At 54.2% G+C, this 22,643-nt stretch overlaps 1 protein-coding gene and 1 non-coding gene across 8 annotated transcripts in view; both read left to right on the forward strand.

Moving 5' to 3' along the window:
- AP1B1 (adaptor related protein complex 1 subunit beta 1) overlaps nt 1-18,631 on the forward strand; it is a 53,303-nt gene extending 34,672 nt beyond the window's left edge. For 4 of the 7 annotated variants that reach the window (XM_032309428.1, XM_032309429.1, XM_032309427.1 and 1 more), the window contains 12 exons: nt 3,328-3,426; nt 3,948-4,207; nt 5,863-6,064; nt 6,807-6,827; nt 7,376-7,519; nt 12,513-12,658; nt 14,456-14,585; nt 14,882-14,966; nt 15,695-15,781; nt 15,890-16,044; nt 16,739-16,747; nt 17,603-18,631. In XM_032309428.1, the coding sequence (XP_032165319.1) occupies nt 3,328-3,426; nt 3,948-4,207; nt 5,863-6,064; nt 6,807-6,827; nt 7,376-7,519; nt 12,513-12,658; nt 14,456-14,585; nt 14,882-14,966; nt 15,695-15,781; nt 15,890-16,044; nt 16,739-16,747; nt 17,603-17,677 (1,413 nt within the window). In that variant the 3' untranslated portion in view covers nt 17,678-18,631. The remainder of the gene's footprint in view (nt 1-3,327; nt 3,427-3,947; nt 4,208-5,862; nt 6,065-6,806; nt 6,828-7,375; nt 7,520-12,512; nt 12,659-14,455; nt 14,586-14,881; nt 14,967-15,694; nt 15,782-15,889; nt 16,045-16,738; nt 16,748-17,602) is intronic. The other 3 variants (XM_032309431.1, XM_032309432.1, XM_032309433.1) reach the window with 3 other exon arrangements.
- On the forward strand, nt 13,205-13,301 carry LOC116572572. Its single transcript, XR_004278420.1, has one exon. It is a non-coding gene; the product is annotated as a small nucleolar RNA SNORD125 (small nucleolar RNA).
- Nucleotides 18,632-22,643: the final 4,012 nt, after the last annotated feature.

Below are 22,643 nucleotides of genomic sequence, written 5' to 3' on the forward strand. Positions count from 1 at the left end.
CCCGGGTCCTGGGATTGAGCCCTGCATCGAGCTCCTTGCTTAATGGGGAGCCTGCTTCTTCCTCTCCCTCTGTAGTTCCCCCTGTTTATTCTGTCAAACAAATTGTGTTTTAAAAAATTTAAAAAAAAGAAAAAGGTAAACTGGTCCAGGCAACAAACCCCTGAGGACCTACTGCTTTCCTGTAGCTGGTAAGTTCCAGGAGTGGAACTTCCGGCATTCTTGGATGAGGATGCCCAGACGGTGTGTCTCCCCGGGGTGGTTTCTCCTTTAGGAAGACTCCCAGAATTAGGGCCTATTTGGGGTCAGTGGTTCCAGGCTATGACCTGTAACAGCATGGTGCCTTCCTTAACTCCCTTCCCCCTGGTAGTTCCAGCAGCGGTCCAGGCCTGTTTGCATCAGCCTGAGCCAGTCGCCATGATTCCGATTGGCCAGGTTTATCAGACTCCTCTCCCAGTCTCCATCAGGCAGAGAGGAGGATGATTCTCTGAAGGGAAGCCAGTATTTCTCTTAACCAGAAGACAGACTAGATGCTAGATGGGCAAAAACAACAGATGTCCATCACAATAATAGTCTTAACTCCTACCATCACTCACTCCCACTGCCACCTGCCAGGTCTGCTATTAGCCTGCCCTGGGCTGCTTTTACTTTCACCATACTAACCTCCTCACTTGCTAGTCTCTGAGAGAAGCAGAGCCTGACTTGGGATCCCTTCTGCCCCCCACCATCAAGTCCTGCCTGGGATTAGTGCAGAGAACGTCCTCTGGGGGGTGTTTCTGCAAAGCTAAAGTAAATCTTTTGTAGCCCCTTCCCCGTTGGGCAAAGTCTGCTGGAGAGCCCAGACTTAGAGAATCAGCAAGGGAAGCTAGAGCAGGAGCCTGGGTTGAGGAAAGGAATCTAATCTATGCTCCTCCCCTAACCCCACTTTGGGTGGCCTGGAGCAAGTTAAACTTGCCAAACCAGTTTCTTCTTCTCCAGTGCAGGATTGCTGCAAAGCTGATTGGATGATGTGTATAGACTGGGCACTCCAGCTCGGCTGGGTGGTGGTGATGGCGCTTTTAATTAAGTGGCCAGTTGCCTTCACTTCCTGGGTTCACAACACCATTCGGAGTTTTTATAAGCATACTTGTTTAGTGCTTTGCAGTTTGGGAACTTATTTAATTTATTATATTTATTTATATTTTAGTTAAAATTTTTAAAATATTTTATTGATTTGACAGACAGAGATCACACATAGGCAGAGAGGTAGGCAGAGAGTGGTGGGGGAAAGCAGGCTCCCTGCTGAGAAGAAAGCCCAATGCGGGGCTCGATCCCAGGACTCTGGGATCCTGACCTGAGCTGAGGGCAGAGGCTTTAACCCACTGAGCCACCCAGGTGCCCCATTTCAGTTAATTTTTTGTATATGCTTATTATTACATTTATTGGGCGTGGAGCCAAACACGGGGCTTGAATTTACAACCTGGAGATCAAGACCTGAGCCAAGATCAAGAGTTGTACGCTCAACCAACGGAGCCAAGATCAAGAGTTGTACACTCAACCAACTGAGCCCCACAGGCACCCCAGGGAGCTTATTTTAGATTATCTCTTTGAGCCCCCTTGTCCTGGGCTCCTAGGCCTCTCCAGCCATGGACAGGGAGCTCAGAAAGTCTTACCTGGGGTGGTATGTCAGTCCAGCCTGCGTCTTGCCCCTGTCTGGATGGCAGGATGGTTGCCCTGAACATGCAGGCTGACATGTGGGGTGTCAGCGTGTTAGTGAGGCTGGGAGGCCTCAGTCTAGTGGTCCGAGTTCCTAGGCAGTGTAGCAGACCTGACAGTGACGAATGATGCCAGGCAGCCAGCTGACCTGGGCTGAGGAGAACTCGGTAAAAATCCCTGCGTGCTGGCTGCAATGATGTTGATGACCACAGTGACAGGCGTTGTGTATTGAGCAAAGTATATGATAGATTGTTTACATTCCTTATCTCATGGGCTCTTCCATCAATACTGTCAGGAGTTTACACTAACACTATAGGTGAGAGGAAGCAGACTCAGAGAAATTGTAGGACTTGTCCAGAGTCACATTCAAATGAGGTGTGATATAACTCTAGCTTCAAAGCGGTCATAAATTGTAGTTTTGTGAGCTCACAAGAACCCCCTGAAGCAGGCCACACTTCTCCCCACCAAATGAAGATAAAGGGCTTCCCCTGGACTACCTGGCCAGGGGCTGTAGCCAGGTTCTAGAAGCCAATCTCTGGGCTGCCTCCTGCTTTGACAACTGCCAGCCCCACCACTCCTCTTCTGTTGGCCCATGTGTAACCAAATGACAAGGACTCTGGATTGCTTAATTCCAGAAATGGATCACGTCTCCTCCGTCCTGCCACCTGCTATTAGCCCACTCTGTGTACCCTCCATTTTGCCAACCACAACCGGAAGGTGCTGTCAGCCCTGTTCCCTCCCTCCTGCCACAGGCCTATCCCTGGCACAGCCCTGGCTCAGGAGCCTCAGGCTGCCCTCTTATCTTGGGACTGACAGAAATGAGATGTGGCTAAGGAAGGACTATGTGCAAAGAATTGTTCTTTCAAGAGATGTATTTTGAGTTAGCAAGTTTTTCTTAAGTGCCTGCTGTGCGCTAGACACTGATAGAGCAATAACCAGGGATACAACTGTGGTAGGCATGATCTCTGTCCATAGGACAGGCTGGTGGCTGGAAAGCATTCTGATAGTGGGGGGGAGTGCTGATGAGGGAGTGCAGGAAGCTGCAGAAGCATGGGGGTGCTGGGGCAGCATGAGCTCCAAAGGGTGAGAAGAGGTTGGCCAGGCTGAGGGCATGATCAGGTGAAGGCAGCAGCAGCAGGGTGAGAGCTGAGAGAGGGCTGGGCCGGGTTGGTTCTCACCTTCTGGTAGACGCCCTGCTCCTTAATGACAGGCTGACTCTGTAGGCCCTCCTGACCCAGTCCGTCAGTGGTACCATCTCTGCTTGTTGACAGATGGTCCCTCTAAGAAGCACACCAGCTACACATGTTGCCTTTTTAAGCTGCGAACTCCTTAAGGCACTGTGAGTCTGGGAGCTCTGACAGGTTCCTGGGACCCTAGGGTAGGGTTGCCAGATAGCAGTGGCCATCTCCTTCCTGAATGGTAATGCCAAGGTCCAGGCTATTCTGCACTACTGTGACAACCCCCTGGCCTTAGTCTGTGCTCTGTGGCCAACTCCAAACCTGGGAAAGCTGCTCTCAGTTTCCAGGGCCTTTGAAAAATACCCTTCTCTGTCTTTGAGGCCCTTATTTGGTTTCTTTCCATCCCCACATGAAGCCCTCCCTACTTGTTCCTTGTCACCTTTCTGTCTTCCCGCAGGTCCAGCTACAGCTGCTAACAGCCATCGTGAAACTCTTTCTGAAGAAGCCGACAGAGACCCAGGAGCTGGTGCAGCAGGTCCTCAGCTTGGCCACTCAGGTCAGTGCCCCAGCCTCTCTGCTGCGCCCAGTGCAGGTCTCACTCCACAGGGGGCGCTGTGGTCTAAGGAGCCAGCCAGACCTTCGTGCCAAGGTTCTTCCCCTGAGGCTGGCATCACTAGAGGGGTTGGCCCTAGAGTAATCCAGGACCCCTGCTCAGGGAGCTCAGTCACAGATAAATCAAGATGGGGTGGGTCAGGTGAGGAAGTCAAGACAGACTGCAAACAAAAGAGGGGAGGGAGGTCCAGGAGAACCAGAGGGTTTGTAGGACAGGGAAGACAGATTTTGGAGTGGAGCGAGGATTGGGGACAGAAGTGGGAATCCCCTGTTTAACACTGAGCTAGGGGAGGAAATCAAGGGGCCAGGCCATGTTTAGGGACAGCTTAATGGGTCTGCTCAGGATCAGTGTTCAGTGTTGTGACCATGCCCAGGTCATGGGATTTGGGGAGGAGCTCCTTCCTTCCCAGCTGGTTGCTCTGCTATGAATTTAATATGCTTCTCGTCACCTCCCCACTGCTTAAGGACTCTGATAACCCAGACCTGCGGGACCGTGGCTACATCTATTGGCGTCTGCTCTCCACGGACCCAGTGGCTGCCAAGGAGGTGGTGTTGGCTGAGAAGCCACTCATCTCTGAAGAGACAGACCTCATTGAGCCCACACTGCTGGACGAGCTCATCTGCTACATTGGCACCCTGGCCTCCGTCTACCATAAGCCTCCCAGCGCCTTTGTGGAGGGGGGCCGGGGCGTTGTGCACAAGAGCCTGCCACCACGCACTGCCTCGTGAGTGAAGTTGACCAGTCTCCAGGCTGAGCCTCCCTACCTGGTTTTCCAGTTCATTAGTCTAGGCATTCAGGCCTATTGTAACCCTGGCCAGGCTTGAGTCGGAGGGAAATTACCATTCTAGTGACATTTTTATTTTTATTTTTTAAAGATTTTATTTATTTATTTGACAGAGATCACAAGTAGGCAGAGAGGCAGATGGGGGGGTAGGGGAGAAACAGGCTCCCTGCTGAGCAGAGAACCTGATGCGGGCCTTGATGCCAGGACCCTGAGATCATGACCTAAGCTGAAGGCAGAGGCTTAACACACTGAGCCACACAGGCAACCCAAGTGACTTGTTTTAGAGATAAAGTGTGGGAGCTGGGGGAGGGGCAGAGGGAGAGAGAATCTCAAGCAGACTTCACACTGAGCGTGGAGCTTGATCCCATGACCTGAGATCATGATCTGAGCTAAAAACAAGAGTCGGACACTTAACCTACTGAGCCATCCAGACGCCCCCATCCTAATGACTTTTTAATGGATGTTTACCACAGAAGCGCCTGGGTGGCTCAGTCATTAAGTGTCTGCCTTCAGCTCAGTCATGATCCCAGGGTTCTGGGATCCAGCCCCTCATTGGGCTGTCTACTTGGCAGGAAGCCTGCTTCTCCCTCTTCCACCACCCCCTGCTTGTGTTCCCTCTTTCTCGCTATCTCTCTCTTTGTCAAATAAAGAAATAAAATCTTAAAAAAAAAAAAAGAAAGAGGGCGCCTGGGTGGCTCAGTGGGTTAAGCCGCTGCCTTCAGCTCAGGTCATGATCTCAGGGTCCTGGGATCGAGTCCCGCATCGGGCTCTCTGCTCAGCGGGGAGCCTGCTTCCTCCTCTCTCTCTCTGCCTGCCTCTCTGCCTACTTGTGATCGCTCTCTGTCAAATAAATAAATAAAATCTTTTTTTTTTTTTTTTTAGATTTTATTTATCTGACAGACGAGATCACAAGTAGGCAGAGAGGCAGGCAGAGAGAGAGGGGGAAGCAGGCTCCCCGCTGAGCAGAGAGCCCGATGCGGGGCCCGATCCCAGGACCTTGGGATCATGACCGGGGCCGAAGGCAGAGGCCTTAACCCACTGAGCCACCCAGGTGCCCCATAAATAAAATCTTTTAAAAAAAATAAAGAAAGAAAAAATGTTTACTACATACAGGGTGACCTCATTTGATCTTTACAACATCTCAAAGAGTATCCCCATTTAACGGACGAGGACAATAGGACAGAGAGCTTGAGGGCCTGGTGTGGCGTCCCACAGTCAGCACAGCTAGTCTCAGACTTGATTCTAATTCCAGAGCCCTGTTCTTCTCACCCTCCTCTGCCACCGCCTGGTGGTTGGTTTGGCCTGCGTACCCAGTCCTCCAGGGCGGGCATCCAGTCTTTAGAGTGCGCTGAGTGGTGGAAATAGACCGCCCCTCTCTTCACTCACCCCCATGATGCTGGATCTCTTGGGGAGCCAAAAAGATGGATCAGGCTTGGGAAGGGGGAAGAGGAAGGGCCATGTAGACAGCCCTTCTGGAACAGTGTGGAGATCCAGGTGCCTGTGCTGGGGGAGGACCCTGGAGACTGAGGACTCTGACCTCCCTGAAATAGCCCAGCGCCCACCCTACTGACCCTCTCCCTCCTATGTCATCACAGGAGTGAGAGCACCGAGAGCCCTGAGACGGCCCCTGCCGGAGCACCCTCTGGTGAGCAGCCGGATGTCATCCCCACTCAGGGCGACCTGCTGGGTGACCTCCTCAACTTGGACCTCGGCCCCCCAGTGGGTGGCCCACCCCTGGCCACCTCCTCAGTGCAGATGGGAGCCGTAGACCTTCTTGGTGGAGGCCTCGACAGCCTGGTATGTCCTGGGGCCCTCTGTGGATAACATTAATAATAACCTTCAGAGGAGTAGTCAGTGAGCACCCGGTCTGTGCCATTCACCAACCGAGGGCCTCAGGGTACACCTGTCTGTGAAGGTGACTACGTCACTCCCTACTTAGAGGGGAAAAAACTGAGGTTCAAGAGTTCAGGTGACCTTCCCTCTAGGAGTGCACAATATGTTGCAGACACGGGACTTAGTCCCTTGCCGGACCACTAGATCTGGAGCCTGTAGGGCTAGAGCAGTGTCCACATACTCCCACACCCTCCACCAGCTTGGTGCAACAGCCCAGGAGGCCTGAGAGGCCCATGAGGGGTCAGGGTCAGTCCCTCCTCCCCTGTAGAAAGCGGGTGGTAAGACTGGACTGGTTATCTCCCCAAGACTTGTACAGGCAGCAGGTAGAGCCAGGAGGAGGGGTAGCAGAGGCCCTGTCACTTGGCCATGTCTGGCTCAGGTCCCAGAGGCATGACACAGGAAAAGGTAGGAAGGGCCATGGCACAAGATGTGGGTGGTGGAGTGAAGCCCTGAAAGTAGTGCCTTTCATAAAGATAGTCTGGGCTCCCCTTAAGCCTGGCACAGTCTCGCCCCAGACGCCTCTTGGGTACAGCAGTGACTAATCTATTCACTCTTTCCCTCTCTCTCTTGTCTCTGTCTTCTTTTCTGGCTTTTCTCTCTGCATGTGGCTGCCTGTTCTCTTCACCCTGCCTGCTTCTGCTTGGAGATGGGGGATGAGCCTGAAGGGGTATGGTTCAACCCTTGCGCCACCAAGCCTTTGTATCTGCTCTTCCTGAGTGCTGGCCCAGCATCCCAAAGGGTGGATGATGTCAAAGCAGTCCTCCCTGCTGAGCTGTGGCCTTTTATCGAATGCCCCATCTCAGTACCCTGAGACAAAGTTTCCTTGTCATCCCGAGGATCACCTGCTCTCTCAGTTTCCACAGGCCCTCTGTGACAGCCTAAAGGGTGTGGTCCTGTCAGCTTAGCACAGCCTCACCACAGAGTACTCCTTTTATCGGTGGGTTGCGGGTTGGTTTACACATGTCCCAGCCCTTTCCCAAGGTCACTCACCCCTAAGGCTGGAGGCTTGCAGGTCATGGAGGGCACAGTGTTTGTTTCTTCTCCACCCCCTTACCCTGTCTTGTCTCTGCAACTTAGAGCTGGTGTGACAACAGCCCTGCAGCCCCCCTCCTGCCCCATCCTATTTTCTAAAGTGCCAGGTTATTCTACTCATTCCGGGCCCTTGAGGTCCCCGCTTCTAATGCCTGCCTCTGACCTCTTTCCCTTCCCTTCCAGATTGGGGGTCCCAATTTTGTGGCACCCCCAGCAGCAACAGTCCCACCGAACCTAGGAACATCCATGGGCAGTGGCCTGAGTGACCTCTTCGACCTGACCAGTGGCGTGGGCACGCTGTCGGGATCGTATGTGGCCCCCAAAGCAGTAAGTACCGCACCTCCTTTCATGGCAGGAGCAGAGGGAAGTTAGATACTGACTGATGTTCCTTAAATGGTCTGTTCTGTGGAATCAGCTCAGGCCAACAGGGATGGGTGCTAGGGTCTGTGGGAGCACAGGGAAGAGATGCTAGGCTGGCCCTGAGGGCCTGGGAAGACCTCCCAGGGCAGGGCTACTGGAGCTCAGGCCTGTAAATCAAGTCAGAATTAGGTGAAAGTGGAGAGAAGGCTCAGGTGGCTGTCACAGCTGTGGTCAGCCTGGAGCGGAGCGAGAGCCTGCACCTCCCAGACAACTGGCAAAGGTCCCATCTAGTTAGAGCAGCAGTTCTCAGGGCTATCTCCCAACCGGGGCCCCCTTCTGATGACAGATGTTGTCTAAGGCGGCCTTTATTTCCTGTGCTCAAAGGTGTCTGGACTATAGCCTACCTATACATGTCACTTCAAAATTAGTAAGACGCGGGATGCCTGGATGGCTCAGTTGGTTAAGCGGCTGCCTTCAGCTCAGGTCGTGATCCCAGCGTCCTGGGATCGAGTCCCACATCAGGCTCCCTGCTTCTCCTTCTGCCTCTTCCTGCCACTCTGTCTGCCTATGCCCACTCTCTCTGACAAATAAATAAATAAAACCTTTAAAAAAAAAAATTAGTAAGACGCTAGCACTTTTTTTTTTTTTTTAAAGGTCTTTTTTATTTGACAGACAGAGATCACAAGTAGGCTGAGGCAGGCAGAGAAAAAGGAAGGGAAGCAGGCTCCCCGCTGAGCAGAGAGCCGGACGCAGGACTTGATCCCGGGACCCCAAGATCATGATCTGAGCCGAAGGCAGAGGCTCAACCCACTGAGCCACCTAGGCGCCCCAAGATGCTAGGACCTCTTAAAGGAGACAGAAAGGGAAGAGAATAAAATGATATATTTCCATGTCGTAAAGGCTTGGATACGCCCACTCCAGAAGATCTGATGAAACCATCAGGTGTTGGTGGCTGTGTAGAGTCACCACGACGGCCACAGGTAGTGTTTGTAGCTCAGGTGCTGTGAACCATGTGGTTACTGGTATCCTTAGTTCCTGAAATGGTAACTGACTCCCGTAAGTCCCCGTAGAACAAAGAACAGGCTTTCTTTGATTTTCACTGTAATTGGGTTCCCAGCAATTTCAGGATATGTTGAAACCATGCAAAACATACTGCAGGGATGCAGGACAGTTGCTCTTTGAGGGAACAGTTGTCCTCCCAACAGTATGTCCAGCATCCCTGACCGGCCTTTGTGCCACCTGCAGATGCCCCATAGGTGCCCACCATGCTACCAAGGCCTGGTACTCCCCAGGACTCCTGCCTAGACTAGCGGTTAGGGAGGGAAGAAGCTGGCAAGGTCCACATTGCCAGGCCATGAGGGTCTCTCTCAGTCCTGGTGCAGTAGAGCCGTTAGAAGGTTTTAAGCAGAGATGAAATGTATTTACACTGGAGGGAGATTGCTTTGGCTACACTGTGGCAGGCAGGTTGGCAGGGCTAGGACAGAAGGTGCCCAGTGAGGAGACTGGCAGGAACTGCTGTGCGCTCATGGTGCCTAGACAAGGGCAGCTTTGAAGGCAGAGGCAAAAGGCTGCCCTGGAGAGCTCCTCAGGAGGTGGGACTGGCAGGATGTGGGGGCTGGCGGGGAGGGAAGGATGCTGGCTCCAGCAGTGGGATGAGGGAGGTGCTGTTTGCAGAGCCGGGGGCGAGGGAGAGGAAGGAGTGCTGGGTTTTCGAGGCAGGAATATGTGAGCCTGGCTCTGAGGACAGCGAGGTGTGGGCCACACCCTCAGCATCAAGGAAGCTGCCAGGGGGTTCAGACCTGACCTGACCCCCTCACAACGCTCAGGGCAGGCCCTGTGTTTGCCACTTTGTTCCAGCCAGAGCCCCTTTCTCTCTTCCAAGGTCCCCTCCCGAAACCAGGACCTAGCTGGGCTTTAGGGGTGAGGTGAGCTCTCGGTTGTGCCTGGGGAGCTGTGAGCCAGTGCCTGCTTTGACCTTACCAGGAGTGGCAGCCATGCCTGCAGCAAGTGGTGGCCAGAGCCCCCAGTAGAGAGCAGGTTTAGTGCAGGCCCGTGGCACAGCCCCTGCCCTGCCGAATCCCACCAGAGGCCTTATGGCACTGTCCTTCCTGTTTCACAGTCAACAGATCTCAGTGCTTTTGCCTAAGGTCACATAGCAGCTAATCCACAGTCTGAAACTGAATGCACGGTGCTTGCACCAAAGTCCCCGTTCCTGATCCTGATATGATCATGCCCCACAGTGTTTGAGAACGTCCTATGTGCCTTAGTGTCCTAGGCTGTCAGAATAACTAATTACTGTCCAGAGTAGCTACCTCAGTGCGTGAGGCCAGCACATATGTGTTAAAAGCCCAGTGTAGGGGCACCTGAGTGGCTCAGTCGTTGAGCTTCTGTCTTTGGCTCAGGTCATGATCTTAGTGTCCTGGGATCGAGCTCTACGTCGGGCTTCCTGCTCAGCAGGAAGCCTCTTCAGCTCCCCTGGCTTGTGTTCCCTCTCTAGTTGTCTCTCTTTGTCAAATAAATAAATAAAAACTTAAAAAAAAAAAAAATGCCTAATGTAACAGGCATAAGGCAGGATCAAATGACAGAAAAGCAGCAAAGAATCCTGCAATCCTGTGGGTGCCAGGCCTTGCCAGGACTGCCGAGCTGCCAGAAATGTAAAGTCCGGAGCTGGCTCTCTGCGTGTGTGTTCATTTTAATGGATGGTATCGCTGCTTTTTCTTAGTGGAGGCCCAGATGGGTGGACCAACAGTGAGTGCTGGAAAGGAGATGTTAGGGCATCACTCTGTCAGAGGAATTTAGGGCAAGCTGCCTGGAAGAGGAGTCCTTGCAACACAGGACTTTTCCCATTATCTTAGACACAGGAGTCTCTGGGGTCTGGATGTGTTCTTCCTTCAGAAGCAGTAGGTGTGTCATCTGTGTTTTCCTAACAGCCATGTGACTGCCTAGAATGGTTTGTCCTATGGGCATTCTCCCTGCCACACCTGTGGTGGCAAATATGTTCTACAGTAACCTTACCAGTCAAGGGAATGAGGCTTTCTCTGCACAAGAACTTGGGAGTTCCTGAAGCATTTGAACGAGTGGATGGTGATGTTTCCTTGGGTCCTTCAGCAAATATTGAGAATTAGTTTAGTTTAATTTAGGTTAAATTAAACTAAGTCTAAACTAATTAGTCTGAACTAATTTAGACTAATTTAGATTAGTTCTGTTGTAGCACCTGTGCTAGCTTCCGTGAAGCCACAGTGACCAAGAGAAATGCAGTCCCCACAGGCAGCAGCTGGTCCCAGGTGACAGAGGCAGTTCTGGAAGAGCTGTGAAAGGTGGCCTGCTAGAGGTTGGGGCCCCCCGGGAAGCTGCTCTGGGGGCCTGGGCGGGGCTCAGAGCTCTCTGCTTGCCTGTCTCAGCTGAGGCTGAAGCCCTGTGATTCTGCCCTCACACCTTTGTCCTGGGGAAACAAAGGATGATTATGTTAGCGAGTGTGGTGGGGATGGGCCTGCCAAAGCACTTTCCAGACTGGAGGGGTGGGGGGACAGAAGCAGAGGAGCAGGTTCAGTGGATGCCTGGCAGAGGGGTCCCTGGGACATGGAAGCCGTGGGCAGTGGAAGTGCCGCAGCATTGGAGGGGTTTTTGGCATGATCAGATTTGCATCTTCTTAAAGTTCTATTTATTTAAGTAATCTCTCTGCCCCCATGTGGGGCTCAAACTTATGACCCCAAGCTCAAGAGTCAGTCCGGTGCCTCCACATTCACACTTTAGAAGATGATTCAGGTGCTACAGAGAGCGGGGAGGGATTGAGGCACCGCAAGGGCTGCTGTCTTACCTGGTGGACTCTGACTGTGGCTCAGATGAACGTGCTGCCCGCTGAGGGAAGCAGAGGCGCTGGCTGCAGATGGAGGAGGTAGTGGTGACAGCGTCCGGGCTGCAGGGACCATGGTGTGGGGCTTGGGGTCGGCTGAGGGTGGGGATCCAGATGGCATTGAGGTTCCTGGTGGTGGCACCTTGAGAGACAGTGAGATGTTCACACAGCATACCTTGGGGCAGCTCTTGAGGAGGCCTGGGTCTTTCGACCTCGGGGCTGGGCAGGGGGTGGGGGGACGCTGAGAATAGGGCCCTCAAAGGCATTTGTACCACCCTGGATGACGCCTGCGGATGTCCTTCCTGGTTGGGGCTTTAATTCAAGCTGTTTCGCCCTGCAAATGCTTCCTGAATGCCAATGGCCCAGCAAGCTCTAAGCCAAGGACGTAGAAAAGAAAAGCAGAGCCCTTTCCTCAAAGAGCTGACTGGGTCCAGGTGAGACAGACACACAGGGTCACATTCATCTGCTAACATGTCATGGTAGCATGGATGTAGGGAAGGAACCTAGGTGTGGGCTTCCCAAAGGAGGCAGTTCTTGAGCTGACACTCCTATGACAGCCAAGCAGCAGAGGGCCTGCCAGGAGAGAGGTCCTCTTAGGTACTGTCCTTGGTCAGCCCAGTTTCTACAATTAAAAGGCCAGCCTTGCCTCCTGTGAGGAAGGACAGCCTGTGACAGCCTCGAACTCTGGCTGAGGCCCTGGATGCCCTTGGGCTCTTCTTGACTCTGCTCGGCTCTTCAGGAGGCTGGCAGGGCCCACTTTCCTCTTCACCTCTCTCAGCCTCCTTACTGAGTGTTCCTTCTTGGACCTCTGAAGACTCAGGTCAGCCCTTGGGCACACCAAGCACCAGTCTACCCCACGCTGCTCTGATACACAGCCACGCTGTCGTGGTGGCCCTGGGATCCCTGCCGGATTGTTCCTTTCATTCCAGGATCCCCACCGCCATTGCCTGGTGGTAAAAGCTGGTGTGGTCAATCTGCAAGGCCCCTAAGGGAGAGGGAGAGACGGTAAAGTAGAAGAGTCAGATGGAGGGCGGGTAGCCTCAGGTGGGCTGTTAACTTTTAGGGAAGTGGTAAACATGAGCCTCCTGTCTACTCCCTTGCCTGTAGGTGTGGCTTCCAGCCATGAAAGCCAAGGGGTTGGAGATTTCAGGTACTTTCACCCGCCAGGTGGGTTCCATCTCCATGGACCTGCAGCTGACCAACAAGGCCTTGCAGGTCATGACCGACTTTGCCATCCAGTTTAACCGCAACAGGTACGTTCCCAAGGCCAGTGTGATGAGAGCCCTTGCTGGTGATTGCAGGCAGGGGTCAAGAGCTCTGAGGGATCTGGTGCCTCATGGGTGCATCTCAGGCCAAAACTCTCTAAAGCAATGACTTTCTTGCCTTCTCCACAACCTCTTTATGTGGACTCCAAAGTACCAGGCAAAGGGGTAGGTCGTTTCCCCTTATTTTTGCCTTCCACTGCTCAAAGAGTGTTTGCTGACGAAAACCCCCGGCTCCAGACCAAGAGCCCGCCTTCAACAAACACTCCACATGACAGAATGGAGCCTCCTCTCCAGGCCTAAGTCGCTGCCACCGCAGGGCCCAGCTGTAAGAAGGCTGACGGGGAGCAGACCTGCCTCCCAGCCAGCACCTTGTGGCACAGGTTTAAACCATCAGAAGGGGCCTCTGGGAATGGTGGTTGCGCTGGGCCCCTCACCCAACTAGGTCCCCTGTACTGGAGCTTCTGGGAAAGGTTTCCTCTCTGGCACCATCGAGGTCTTCATGGACCAGGCCAGCTAGGCCAGGGATCTCCTGGGGACCCAAGCAGCCTCTCCTGATGATTCTTCTTCCTGAGCGGCTCTAGTGATGAGCAAACTGAGCCTCTAAGAAGTTGACTGAAGGGGCTGCTTCCTCAGGGAGAGCCCGTAAGCCAGTGGGTCCTGACCCTCTCTCAGCTCAGATGGCCCTAGAGTTCAAAGAATCACTCCACATTCCAAGGGAAAGTCTCAATGATCGCTTACAACGGACTTAACAGCGTGCTGACAATGCCCTGGGTGGCAGGCCCTGTGTGAGGATTTTAGAGATACTATCTTACTTTGAGCTACTTGGCAGCCCAGTGAGGTCAATGCCATTGTCCCCTTTTCAGTAAATAATGACACTTGGGCTCAGAAAGGACCAGTGCCTTGCCCAGGATGACACAGCAGGCTGTGGGGGATCTTCCAGGAAAGCCTGAAGAGTGGGCCACCACAGAGGCCTGGGGTTCCCCACATCGTCTCCCAGCGTATCCCAGGCAGGTCTGATTGCTGACGTGGGTAGAGTGCAGGTGAGGTCAGGCAGGTTAAGCTCTGGATCTCAGCAGTGCTACTTAGCCCATAGTGTCTGAGCACAGGCCTGCCCCTCCCTGAGTTTCCATGTCTTGGAAGATGAGAGAATGTGTATCTCTCGCTGTTTTATGAGAGTAGGAGTTGGTATAATATCAAATGCCCAGCCTGGGCACAGTGAGCTGTCACTGCATGGTCCCATGTCTCACACTCTTGGGCATCCTCCCTGCCTCATTTACCTATGTGTTGCTTCGCTGAGAAGGAGAGCTTTCCTGAATCTCTCTCTGGCTAGTTCTCGCCCTGACAGTAAAACCTGGTGTCTTGCTTGGGATGGTCACATCCTTCTTGGAAGGTGGGGATCGGTAGCAGAAACTTGGGCAGTCAGAGTCTTCAGTTAGAAGCAGCTTATAGTTCAGGCCTCTGGTGTTAGGTGGAACTCCTCAGGTGCAGGACAGAGCAAGGCCATGTTCACCTGGGCCTGCTCCACACGTAGCCCAGAAAAGAAAGTGCAGCCCAGATGGGAGTTAAGCCTGCAGCTGGCCTGGGGCTCATTCCTCCTGTCCACACAGCCATTGAGAGTGGGGGTCATGAACATGAACTCTCCTGGGCCCAGAGCTGAGGTGAAACCAGCTTACTGGACAGGCTTCTTGCCACCCACTGCTCTAGCTCTGGAGCCTGAGGAGCCCACCCATCCCACGTCAGCACCTGTTCCCCCTGCCATTCCCGCGGGGGCTTCTCTCTCCCCAGCTTCGGCCTGGCCCCTGCTGCCCCCCTCCAGGTCCACGCACCACTCAGCCCCAACCAGACTGTGGAGATATCCCTGCCTCTCAACACGGTGGGCTCGGTCATGAAGATGGAGCCTCTGAACAACCTCCAGGTGTGTTCCAGGCAGGGCTAAGCACCCTACTCCTTACCTGCCCACCTACCACAGGGGAGGAGCCTGGTGGAAAGGTCTGGGGCCTCGCCTTTGTTGGCTAAGGGGTGTATCTGTGGAGTTGTGCCCTTTGCCAAAGATCTGGCAAGGGAGACCTGATCCGAGGGGACGAAGGGGCATGGTTACCAGGGAAGGTGTGTGAGGGGACCTGGTCAGGTGGAGGCATAGGGAGCAGGCCCTTCCTGGGGCCTCAGAGGTCGTATCAAGCACATGGGACCAATCGGTGGCCTTGTTCCTAGGTGGCCGTGAAGAACAACATTGACGTCTTCTACTTCAGCACTTTGTACCCACTGCACATCCTCTTTGTGGAGGATGGGAAGATGGGTGAGTCCTGAGGGTGCCCCAAGAGTCCCTGGAATATAATGATTGGCTTGGCCCCACAATGGAGTCTGTGAGTTGCCGGCCCCTCTGCAGAGCCTGAGGCGAGGGTCATGCCTCCATCAAGGACCACTGAGTGTTGTCTGGCCAGCTCTTTCCCTCAGTGGGGGCCATGCTTTGCAGGAGTTGTCTCCTGAGTTCTGCTCTGCCCGCCCCTCAGCTTTGCCCATGGTCTCTAGACAGGCCTCCCATGGCCTCCTGAGCTGGGGAGCCCAGACCATGTCACACTGGATATCCACCTCCTGTGCCCTGGCTGGAACCCCTAAGAAGACTCATCCCCATGCCAGGAGGGTTCACTGCCAGCTCAGAGCTGAGCAGAGGACTTTGCCCACGTCATCTCTCGGTCACCACAGAAGCCCTGTGACACAGGCTATGATTAACGAGCAGGCTGCTTGGGGCCAGAGCAGGGGGGAGTGCATGTGTGGGTGCTGGGAAGGAGAGATTTAAGGCTCAACGGGGAGGGGGAAGCCCAGGGTCTTTTGGGAGCGGCACTGGTGGCCACTGTCACAGAGCTAAATGTTTCTTCAGGGAAGCAGGAGGGGGCTGTGGCAGAGCTCGTGCCTGTCTTCAGCTTCAAGTTCATACCCCCAAGAAACCCATTCCCTGCTGGGTTTTACTGAGTGGGGTCCCAGGTTTATCAGGGTTCCATCTTCTACCTTGTCCCCCACTCCCAGACCGACAGATGTTCCTGGCCACGTGGAAGGACATTCCCAATGAAAATGAAGCCCAGTTCCAGATCAGAGACTGCTCCCTAAATGCAGGTAGGACTTCTCCGCCCTCCCCCGCCTTCCAGCCCCATCCACACTGCCCCTTACCTGTACCCTCAGCCCTCCCCCACCACTGACTGGGGGCCCCCTTCTCACTCTCAGAGGCTGTGAGCAGCAGGCTACAGAGCAGCAACATCTTTACGGTCGCCAAGAGGAATGTGGAGGGCCAGGACATGCTCTACCAGTCCCTGAAGCTGACCAACGGCATCTGGGTGCTGGCGGAGCTGCGCATCCAGCCAGGCAATCCCAGCTTCACGGTGAGGGTCCCTGCTCCTGCCCTGCCAGCCCTGGGGTGTCTACCTCCATGTTGCAGGCAGCCTCTCCTTCTCTCACTCCTTCCCAGACCAGGGGTCAGTCTGAACAGGTGCGCTGTAGCCCCGCTAGGCTGGGGTCCCTCTGAACGCGACATGAATGAGCCTCAGAATTCTGACCCTAGCTTCCAACTCCGTCTCATCAGATTACTAGATAAGACACTAAACTGTGTCACCAGTGATTTGGTCTTGAAGATTCTATACAGTTGGACCCCTTCAGGGGGCACAGTTGGCCTCAGGCCAACCTGACTAGGAAATGGCACTGCTAGGAAATGGGTGCTGGCCGTGCTCCCACTCTTCCCTGCCCGGGGGCCCACCTGGGAGGGCACTGATAGTGAACAACTTGCCCTTCTTGGGCTTCATGTCAGACCCCAGTCAGGACATGGCTTCCACGGAGTGTGTGGTTGCCCTGGAGGCCATGCTGCTGTTCCAGGCCCCAGAGAGCACCAGGCTTTGCTTCTCACCCTGCGCCCCCGTCTCTGGCAGGCATGGCCCTGCAGACGTGGCTCCCCGGGCCCCGCTGGCGGTGCTGGCACTATGGTTGGGCGGGGGCTGCGGCAGTAGCTTCGGTGGTGGTAATTTCCATCTCCCTGTGTTTGGTCGCTGCATGCCCACCTTCCCTGCTGGTGCCGTGTTGCAGGACTTGGAGGTTAGCAGACTGCTTTTCTCTTCCTCTTTCCCCTCCATTCTCCTCAGCCACACCTCGCACAGCCTGTCTCCTGGCCTGGCTCCAGTGCACCCTGCCTCTCCTAGCCTCGCCTCACCCTGCTGCTCCCCAAAGCCGGGCAGACGTGCATGCAGGCACGGGGCACCCCAAAGCTTCCCAACCAGATGAACCCGACTGAGGAGCTGGTACCCCCACTTCCCAGCACGCAGAGCGTGCACAGAGCCCTGCAAAGAAGATCGGGGCCACACAGGGCCACCACTGCTGGCTTCCAGAGCTCCGTGTGCTCCCCCCTTTCTCGTCGCACCCTTCAGTGGCAGCGACTTTGGCAGAAGTGCTGGTGGCACTTGCTTCTCTTCTGCCTACTCTCCAGCTCCCACAGTTGGCAGAGCTGCCTGTGCTGGCGCCCAAGAAGACTCCCCAGCGACACCCCCCTACCACTGCTATCTCTCCAAATGGAGACCTCCTTTGCAGCCCCCACACCTCGTCAGAGACCCCAGCCCTTCACGGGCAGTGACGGGCCCCAGCAGCTCTGTGGGGCAGGGGCCGGGTCCTCCCCGCCAGCCACCAGCTCATGATTCACTCTGCTTGGGCCGCAGCGGCTGGGCTGACAGCAGGTGTGTGGGCTGCACGTATATTTGGTCCGCACCCAGCTGGCTAACGCAGCCACCCGCTCCGCTCCCTCCGCTTTACTACACATCTGCCCCAGCCGCGCTGCCACCAGGCCACGTGTGCACACCACACTCTTCCATCTGGCTCTCCCGCTTTTCTCCCTCCCTGTGTTCCCTCCCAGCTCCTGAGAGGAGCCTGGGGAATTCTGACCTCTCTCTCCCCCTGCAGCTGTCCCTGAAATGTCGAGCACCAGAGGTGTCCCAACACGTGTACCAGGCCTACGAGACCATCCTCAAGAACTGAGGCCCCATCCAGTGCCCACCCTGGCCTTCTGCCAGCCCCAACAAGGAGCCCCCGGGAGTGGCAGCACCTCCTTCCTGGAGACGCTGAGCAAGGCTCTTGGACACCACGGAGTTCCCTGGTCCTAACTGCCAGGCCCACCTGGGTCCTCAGGGCAGGTTAGCATTCCTCCTGGAGTGAAATCTCAGTGTACCCCTGTGCTCGGGGACTCCCCTCTTCCGTTGCTGCTGACAGTTAGGGTCAGGTGAGGAGGGGACCAAAGGAAACAGAGCCAGAGAGGCCACAGAAGCTGATCAGGCAGACCCAGGGTTTTCTCTTCCTTTTCCTGACCAGTGCTTGAAGGGCGAGTGTGTGGCTCCCTCTTCGGGCTCCTGGCCTGGGAAGCCGCTGCCCCTCAGTCTCTCTTGGGTCAGTGTTAGAGGGCCTCCCCATTGCCCGCTCTCAGGCCAGGCTGTCCTGGTGTGTGTGGAGGGTCCTTTGGTGTGCCCAGAGAGCTCCTCTGTCAGGGGTCTGGGGCTCCTGGGGGCTTACACCCCTACCTTCCCTCTCTGCATCCACCCAGGTGGGGCCCCCCCTGGTTGTGCCCATCGGGCCTCAAGCCTCCTGAGCACTGACCTACACGGGCAAGACTGGGCAGAAACGTCCAAAGCCCCGACCCAGGCTCCTGCCCCCCCAGCAGTTGCACACATCGACTCACCCCACTCCTTTTCTTGCCCCGGAGGACGGTGACTGCCTTCAATATAGTCCTTGGCGTCCCCTGTGTTTCTGGAGCAGAGACAGGACTGAGGGATGGGGCACATGGGCGAGCAGGGTGCTTCCCATCTGGGGTTTCTTTGGGGTTTCTCCTTAGTGTCTGCTGCCCTCCCCCTGGCCTCCCATATTTCCGTTGTGTCTGACAGAGCATTAGGTTTTCCTGTACTGCTGTTTAATAATAAAGAAAGATTCTGCTTTTGGCAATCACGGACACTTTTTTCCCCCTCCACTAATTGTCAGAATTGAAAATTGCCTCCCAGTGGTTGAGGATGGCTTTCTGAGCCCTGCAGTAACTGTAATATTCGTAGTATATATACATACACACACATATACATAGATACGTATACTGCAGTATACATAATATACATACACATATATATAATGTATGTTTATTCTTATTTTCAAAAAGAGAAAATGAATAAAAATGATGACATCAAGTGTGTCCCTGGCCAGTGTGTCAGGTCCTGAGGCTCTTGTGGGTGGGGTCCTGGGTCCAGGATCAAGGACTTGAACTGTGTGCGTAGCCCCTCCCCTGGCACTCTGAGGACAGGGCCTTTCCCTCTACCCTGTCCTTAAAAATGGACGTCTGAGGCCTGCTGATCTCCCTGGCACCGCTCCTGCCCTTGATCCTAACTCCACCCAGCCGTCTTGCCTTTTGATGTTGGCTGGAGGGCTGTCTTCTGTTTTGGTTTTCCTCTTCTCCCTGCCATTGTGAAGGCTCCCAGGAGCCACGGAGGAGTGCTCTGGTGGTGGCAGGAGAGAGGGAACGGTTAGGTAGGCGGGGCACCAGGCCTGTCTGGGCAGGCTCTTCCCCCACCCTGCGTCCACGGCCGGCTGAGTGGGGCGCCCACCCGGCTGCCACCAAGGACATCCCATGTGACCCCAGTGCTGGGATTGGCCTGGATCCCAGGGGAGGGCAGCCAGACCAAGGGCAGGGCCCTAGTGGCAAAGCTGCTTGTGGTTCTCAGTGCCAGGTGGCCTGGAGGCCTTCAGTCTGCCTCTAAGGGAGGAGCAGCCTGTTGCCCTCGCCCCATTTCAGCCCACCATTCCCTGCACTGCCCACTTCCGACCCACTGCTGCCTTCCCGGCACTGGGAGGCTGAAAGAAGAACACGTCAGCAGGAGTTCCTGGCCTTCCACTGCCCCACATCTGACCCCTGAGGCTGAAGAGTCTAGAGCTGACCAATTTCTTTGATCACACAATCCAGTTCTCAGTTTACCTGAAAGTCCAGAGCTCAGAAGACCCTACACGGATGCGGCTGGAGTACCCCCAGCTGTGGACTAGAAGAGAGGTTGGGAGCCCTCGAGGAGACTTTGGCCCTGGCCTGCAGTGTCGCCTGCTGCTCCTGGCTGTTTGAGGGCCTGGCTCCCACCCAGGATCCCGTGCATGTGCTGCCAGTCATGGCTCCCCACCTCTCTGCCACAGAGGGCAGATGTGAAGTGCAGGGTAGCTGTCCACAGGAGAATGGCGTTGGGTGAGCAAGTCCAAGGACCATATATCGGGGGTGAGGAGAAAGCCTGGCCTGCTGGAATGGAACACCTGGGACCATCATCAAACACTTGGGGTTTGCCCCCATGTATAAAGCTGTGCTTGGGCCTCAAGCCATTTTGGGCAGGACCTGACTATGATTGTGCCTTGCTCCCACTCCATGGCACCTGGCATGATGGGACCCAGCAGAGTCTTAACATTTGCAGGGAGAGGGGCGCCTGAGAGGCTCAGTGGGTTAAAGCATTTGTCTTGGGCTCAGGTCATGATCTCCAGGTCCTGGGATCGAGCCCCCGGTAATGCTTCCTACTCCCCACAAGGGAGCCTGCTTCTCCCTCTCCCTCTGCCCCTCCCCCCACTCATGCTTTTGATCTCAAATAATTTTTTTTTTTAGATTTTATTTGTCAGGAAGAGAAAGCACAAGCAGGGTGAGTGGCAGGCAGAGGAAGAAGCAGGCTCCCTAATAAGCAAGGAGCCCAATGCAGGGCTCCATTCCAGGACCCTGGGATCATAACCTGAGCCAAAAGCAGATGCTTAACTGACTGAGCTACCCAGGTGTCCCTCAAATAAAATCTAAAACAAAACAAAACAAAAATTTGCAGGGAGAAACTGAAGCAGAGAGCATGCTCACTCCCAGTTCCCCAAGCCTGGGCCTTCCCACATCACTGCTTCAGAAAAACAAGCACCCAGGGCCACCACTAGGACGTAGGCCTTTAGGAGAAGTGCTTTAGGGGATAGCCAGCCAGTCCCAACTCTGTGCCCGTTGGCTCCCCCCTGTCCCCCACCACCTACTAAGGACCCATCATGTGCCTCTTCACCCTCCTCTTCATCACACTGCCCCATCCTGATGTGCTCAGGCCTGCCCCGGTCTCTCTGGAGCCTTAGCTTCCTGCTGGAGGTTCTGAGCCTTCCCAGCCAGTAGAGGAACTCAGCCAAGGGCCTAAGGAGTTCCCTGTGTGCCAGACACTGTGCTATGGCCTGCAGGGTGACCTCATTTTCCTTATCTTCAGCTAGTGATTTGCTTTTTTTTAATTATTTTATCCATGGAGAGGGCTAGATTCTGGACCAGGGGTGAAAGATAAGCCACACAAAAGATCCCTCCCACCCTTCCTCGGTTCTTAGTTTTGCTCCCAGGAGGCAAACTTTGTTGCTAGATTTGGGTTGTTTCCCACCCACCCCCCAGGAATATTCTGTACATGATTAGAAGCAAATTCACAGAGATACTTGCCAAACAAATGGCAGCACATTCCAGATACTACCAGCACTTTGCTTTTCTTGACCTATCAGTACTAACAGACCCACCCCAGAATTTCTTGGGTGAACGGGCTGCCATTAGCCGGAGCGTACGGGTGGACACTCAGGCAGTTTCCGTCTTCTGTGAGTCCAAGCAACAGTGCAGTCAATACCAGCCCACATACGGCCTTGCTCGTGGGCAGATGCAGCTGTGGGATCTAGCTCCAGAATTGATAGGCCAGAGGGTATAGCATTTTCTGTTTTAAATTGTACTTCTTGTTTTGAGAAGGCAATGTATTCACATGGCTTGAAATCCAAAAGGCAAAAAAAGAAGTGAAAAATCCTACTCCTCATTCCTCTCCGCAAAAAAACCAATGTTATTCCAAAGGCACTCAAAGGAGTCCAATATGGCTTTTTCCCCTTTTATACACAGTGGGTAGCATGGAATAACCCCGATCTGTGCCATGTTCTATCTTGGAGACTTTTCCATTATCACCCCATTACAGAGAGGGTCCTAATGCCTTTTTATCACGGCTGTGTGCTTTTCCATTGAATGGAGGTGCTGTCCCGAGCCAGAAGCCCCACAATGCCCATTAAGTTGGCCTAGGGTGTTGCTAGTACAAGTGATACTGCAAAGAATATTCACTTTCATACATGAACAGATTCGTCAGGCACGAGTTACTGGGTCAAAGGTAGGTGCGCTTATAATTTTGAGAGCTGTTGCTAAAAATTCTCCCGTTTACATTCCCACCAGCCAGGAATGAGATGCCTATGTCCCCCATACTGTCACAGACAACCTAGTGTCTATACACTGTGTGCCAAACTTAAGGTGAAGAATGGTACCTTACCGTGTTCTCAATGTGCCTTTGTTCGTGTGTTTGCAAGCCACTTGCATGTCCCATTCTCTGGTTTTAAAGGATTTTAGGGGCGCCTGGTTTGGGCCTGGTTTGATGGTTTGGGCCTCTGCCTTCAGCTCAGGTCGTGATCTCAGGGTTTTGAGATCGAGCCCCACATCGGGCTCTCTGCTCAGTGGGGAGCCTGCTTCACCCTCTCTCTGCCTGCCTCTCTGCCAACTTGTGATATCTCTCTCTCTCTCTGTGTCAAATAAATAAATAAAATATTAAAAAATAATAATAATAAAGGGTTTTATTTAGGGCACCTGGGTGGCCCAGTTGGTTAAGCAACTGCTTTTGGCGTCAGGTTCCCTGCTCAGCAGGGAGTTCCTTCTCCCTTTCACTTTCCCCTCTCGTGTTCTCTCTGAAGTAAATAAATAAAATCATTTAAAAGTTTTTTATTTACCGATTTATTTGAGAGAGAGAGAGTGCACATGCGCATGTTGAGGGGCAGAGGGAAAGGGAGAGAGACTCTCAAGCAGGCTGCACTGAGTGCAGAGCCTGACGCAGGGGTTGATCTCACGGCCCTAAGATCATGAACTGAGCTGAAACCAAGAGTCAGATGCTTAACTGAGCCACCCAGGTGTTCCTGCATGTCCTATTCT

Source organism: Mustela erminea, chromosome 13 (genome assembly GCF_009829155.1).
Source record: "Mustela erminea isolate mMusErm1 chromosome 13, mMusErm1.Pri, whole genome shotgun sequence".
In the NCBI taxonomy this organism is placed as follows: domain Eukaryota; kingdom Metazoa; phylum Chordata; class Mammalia; order Carnivora; family Mustelidae; genus Mustela; species Mustela erminea.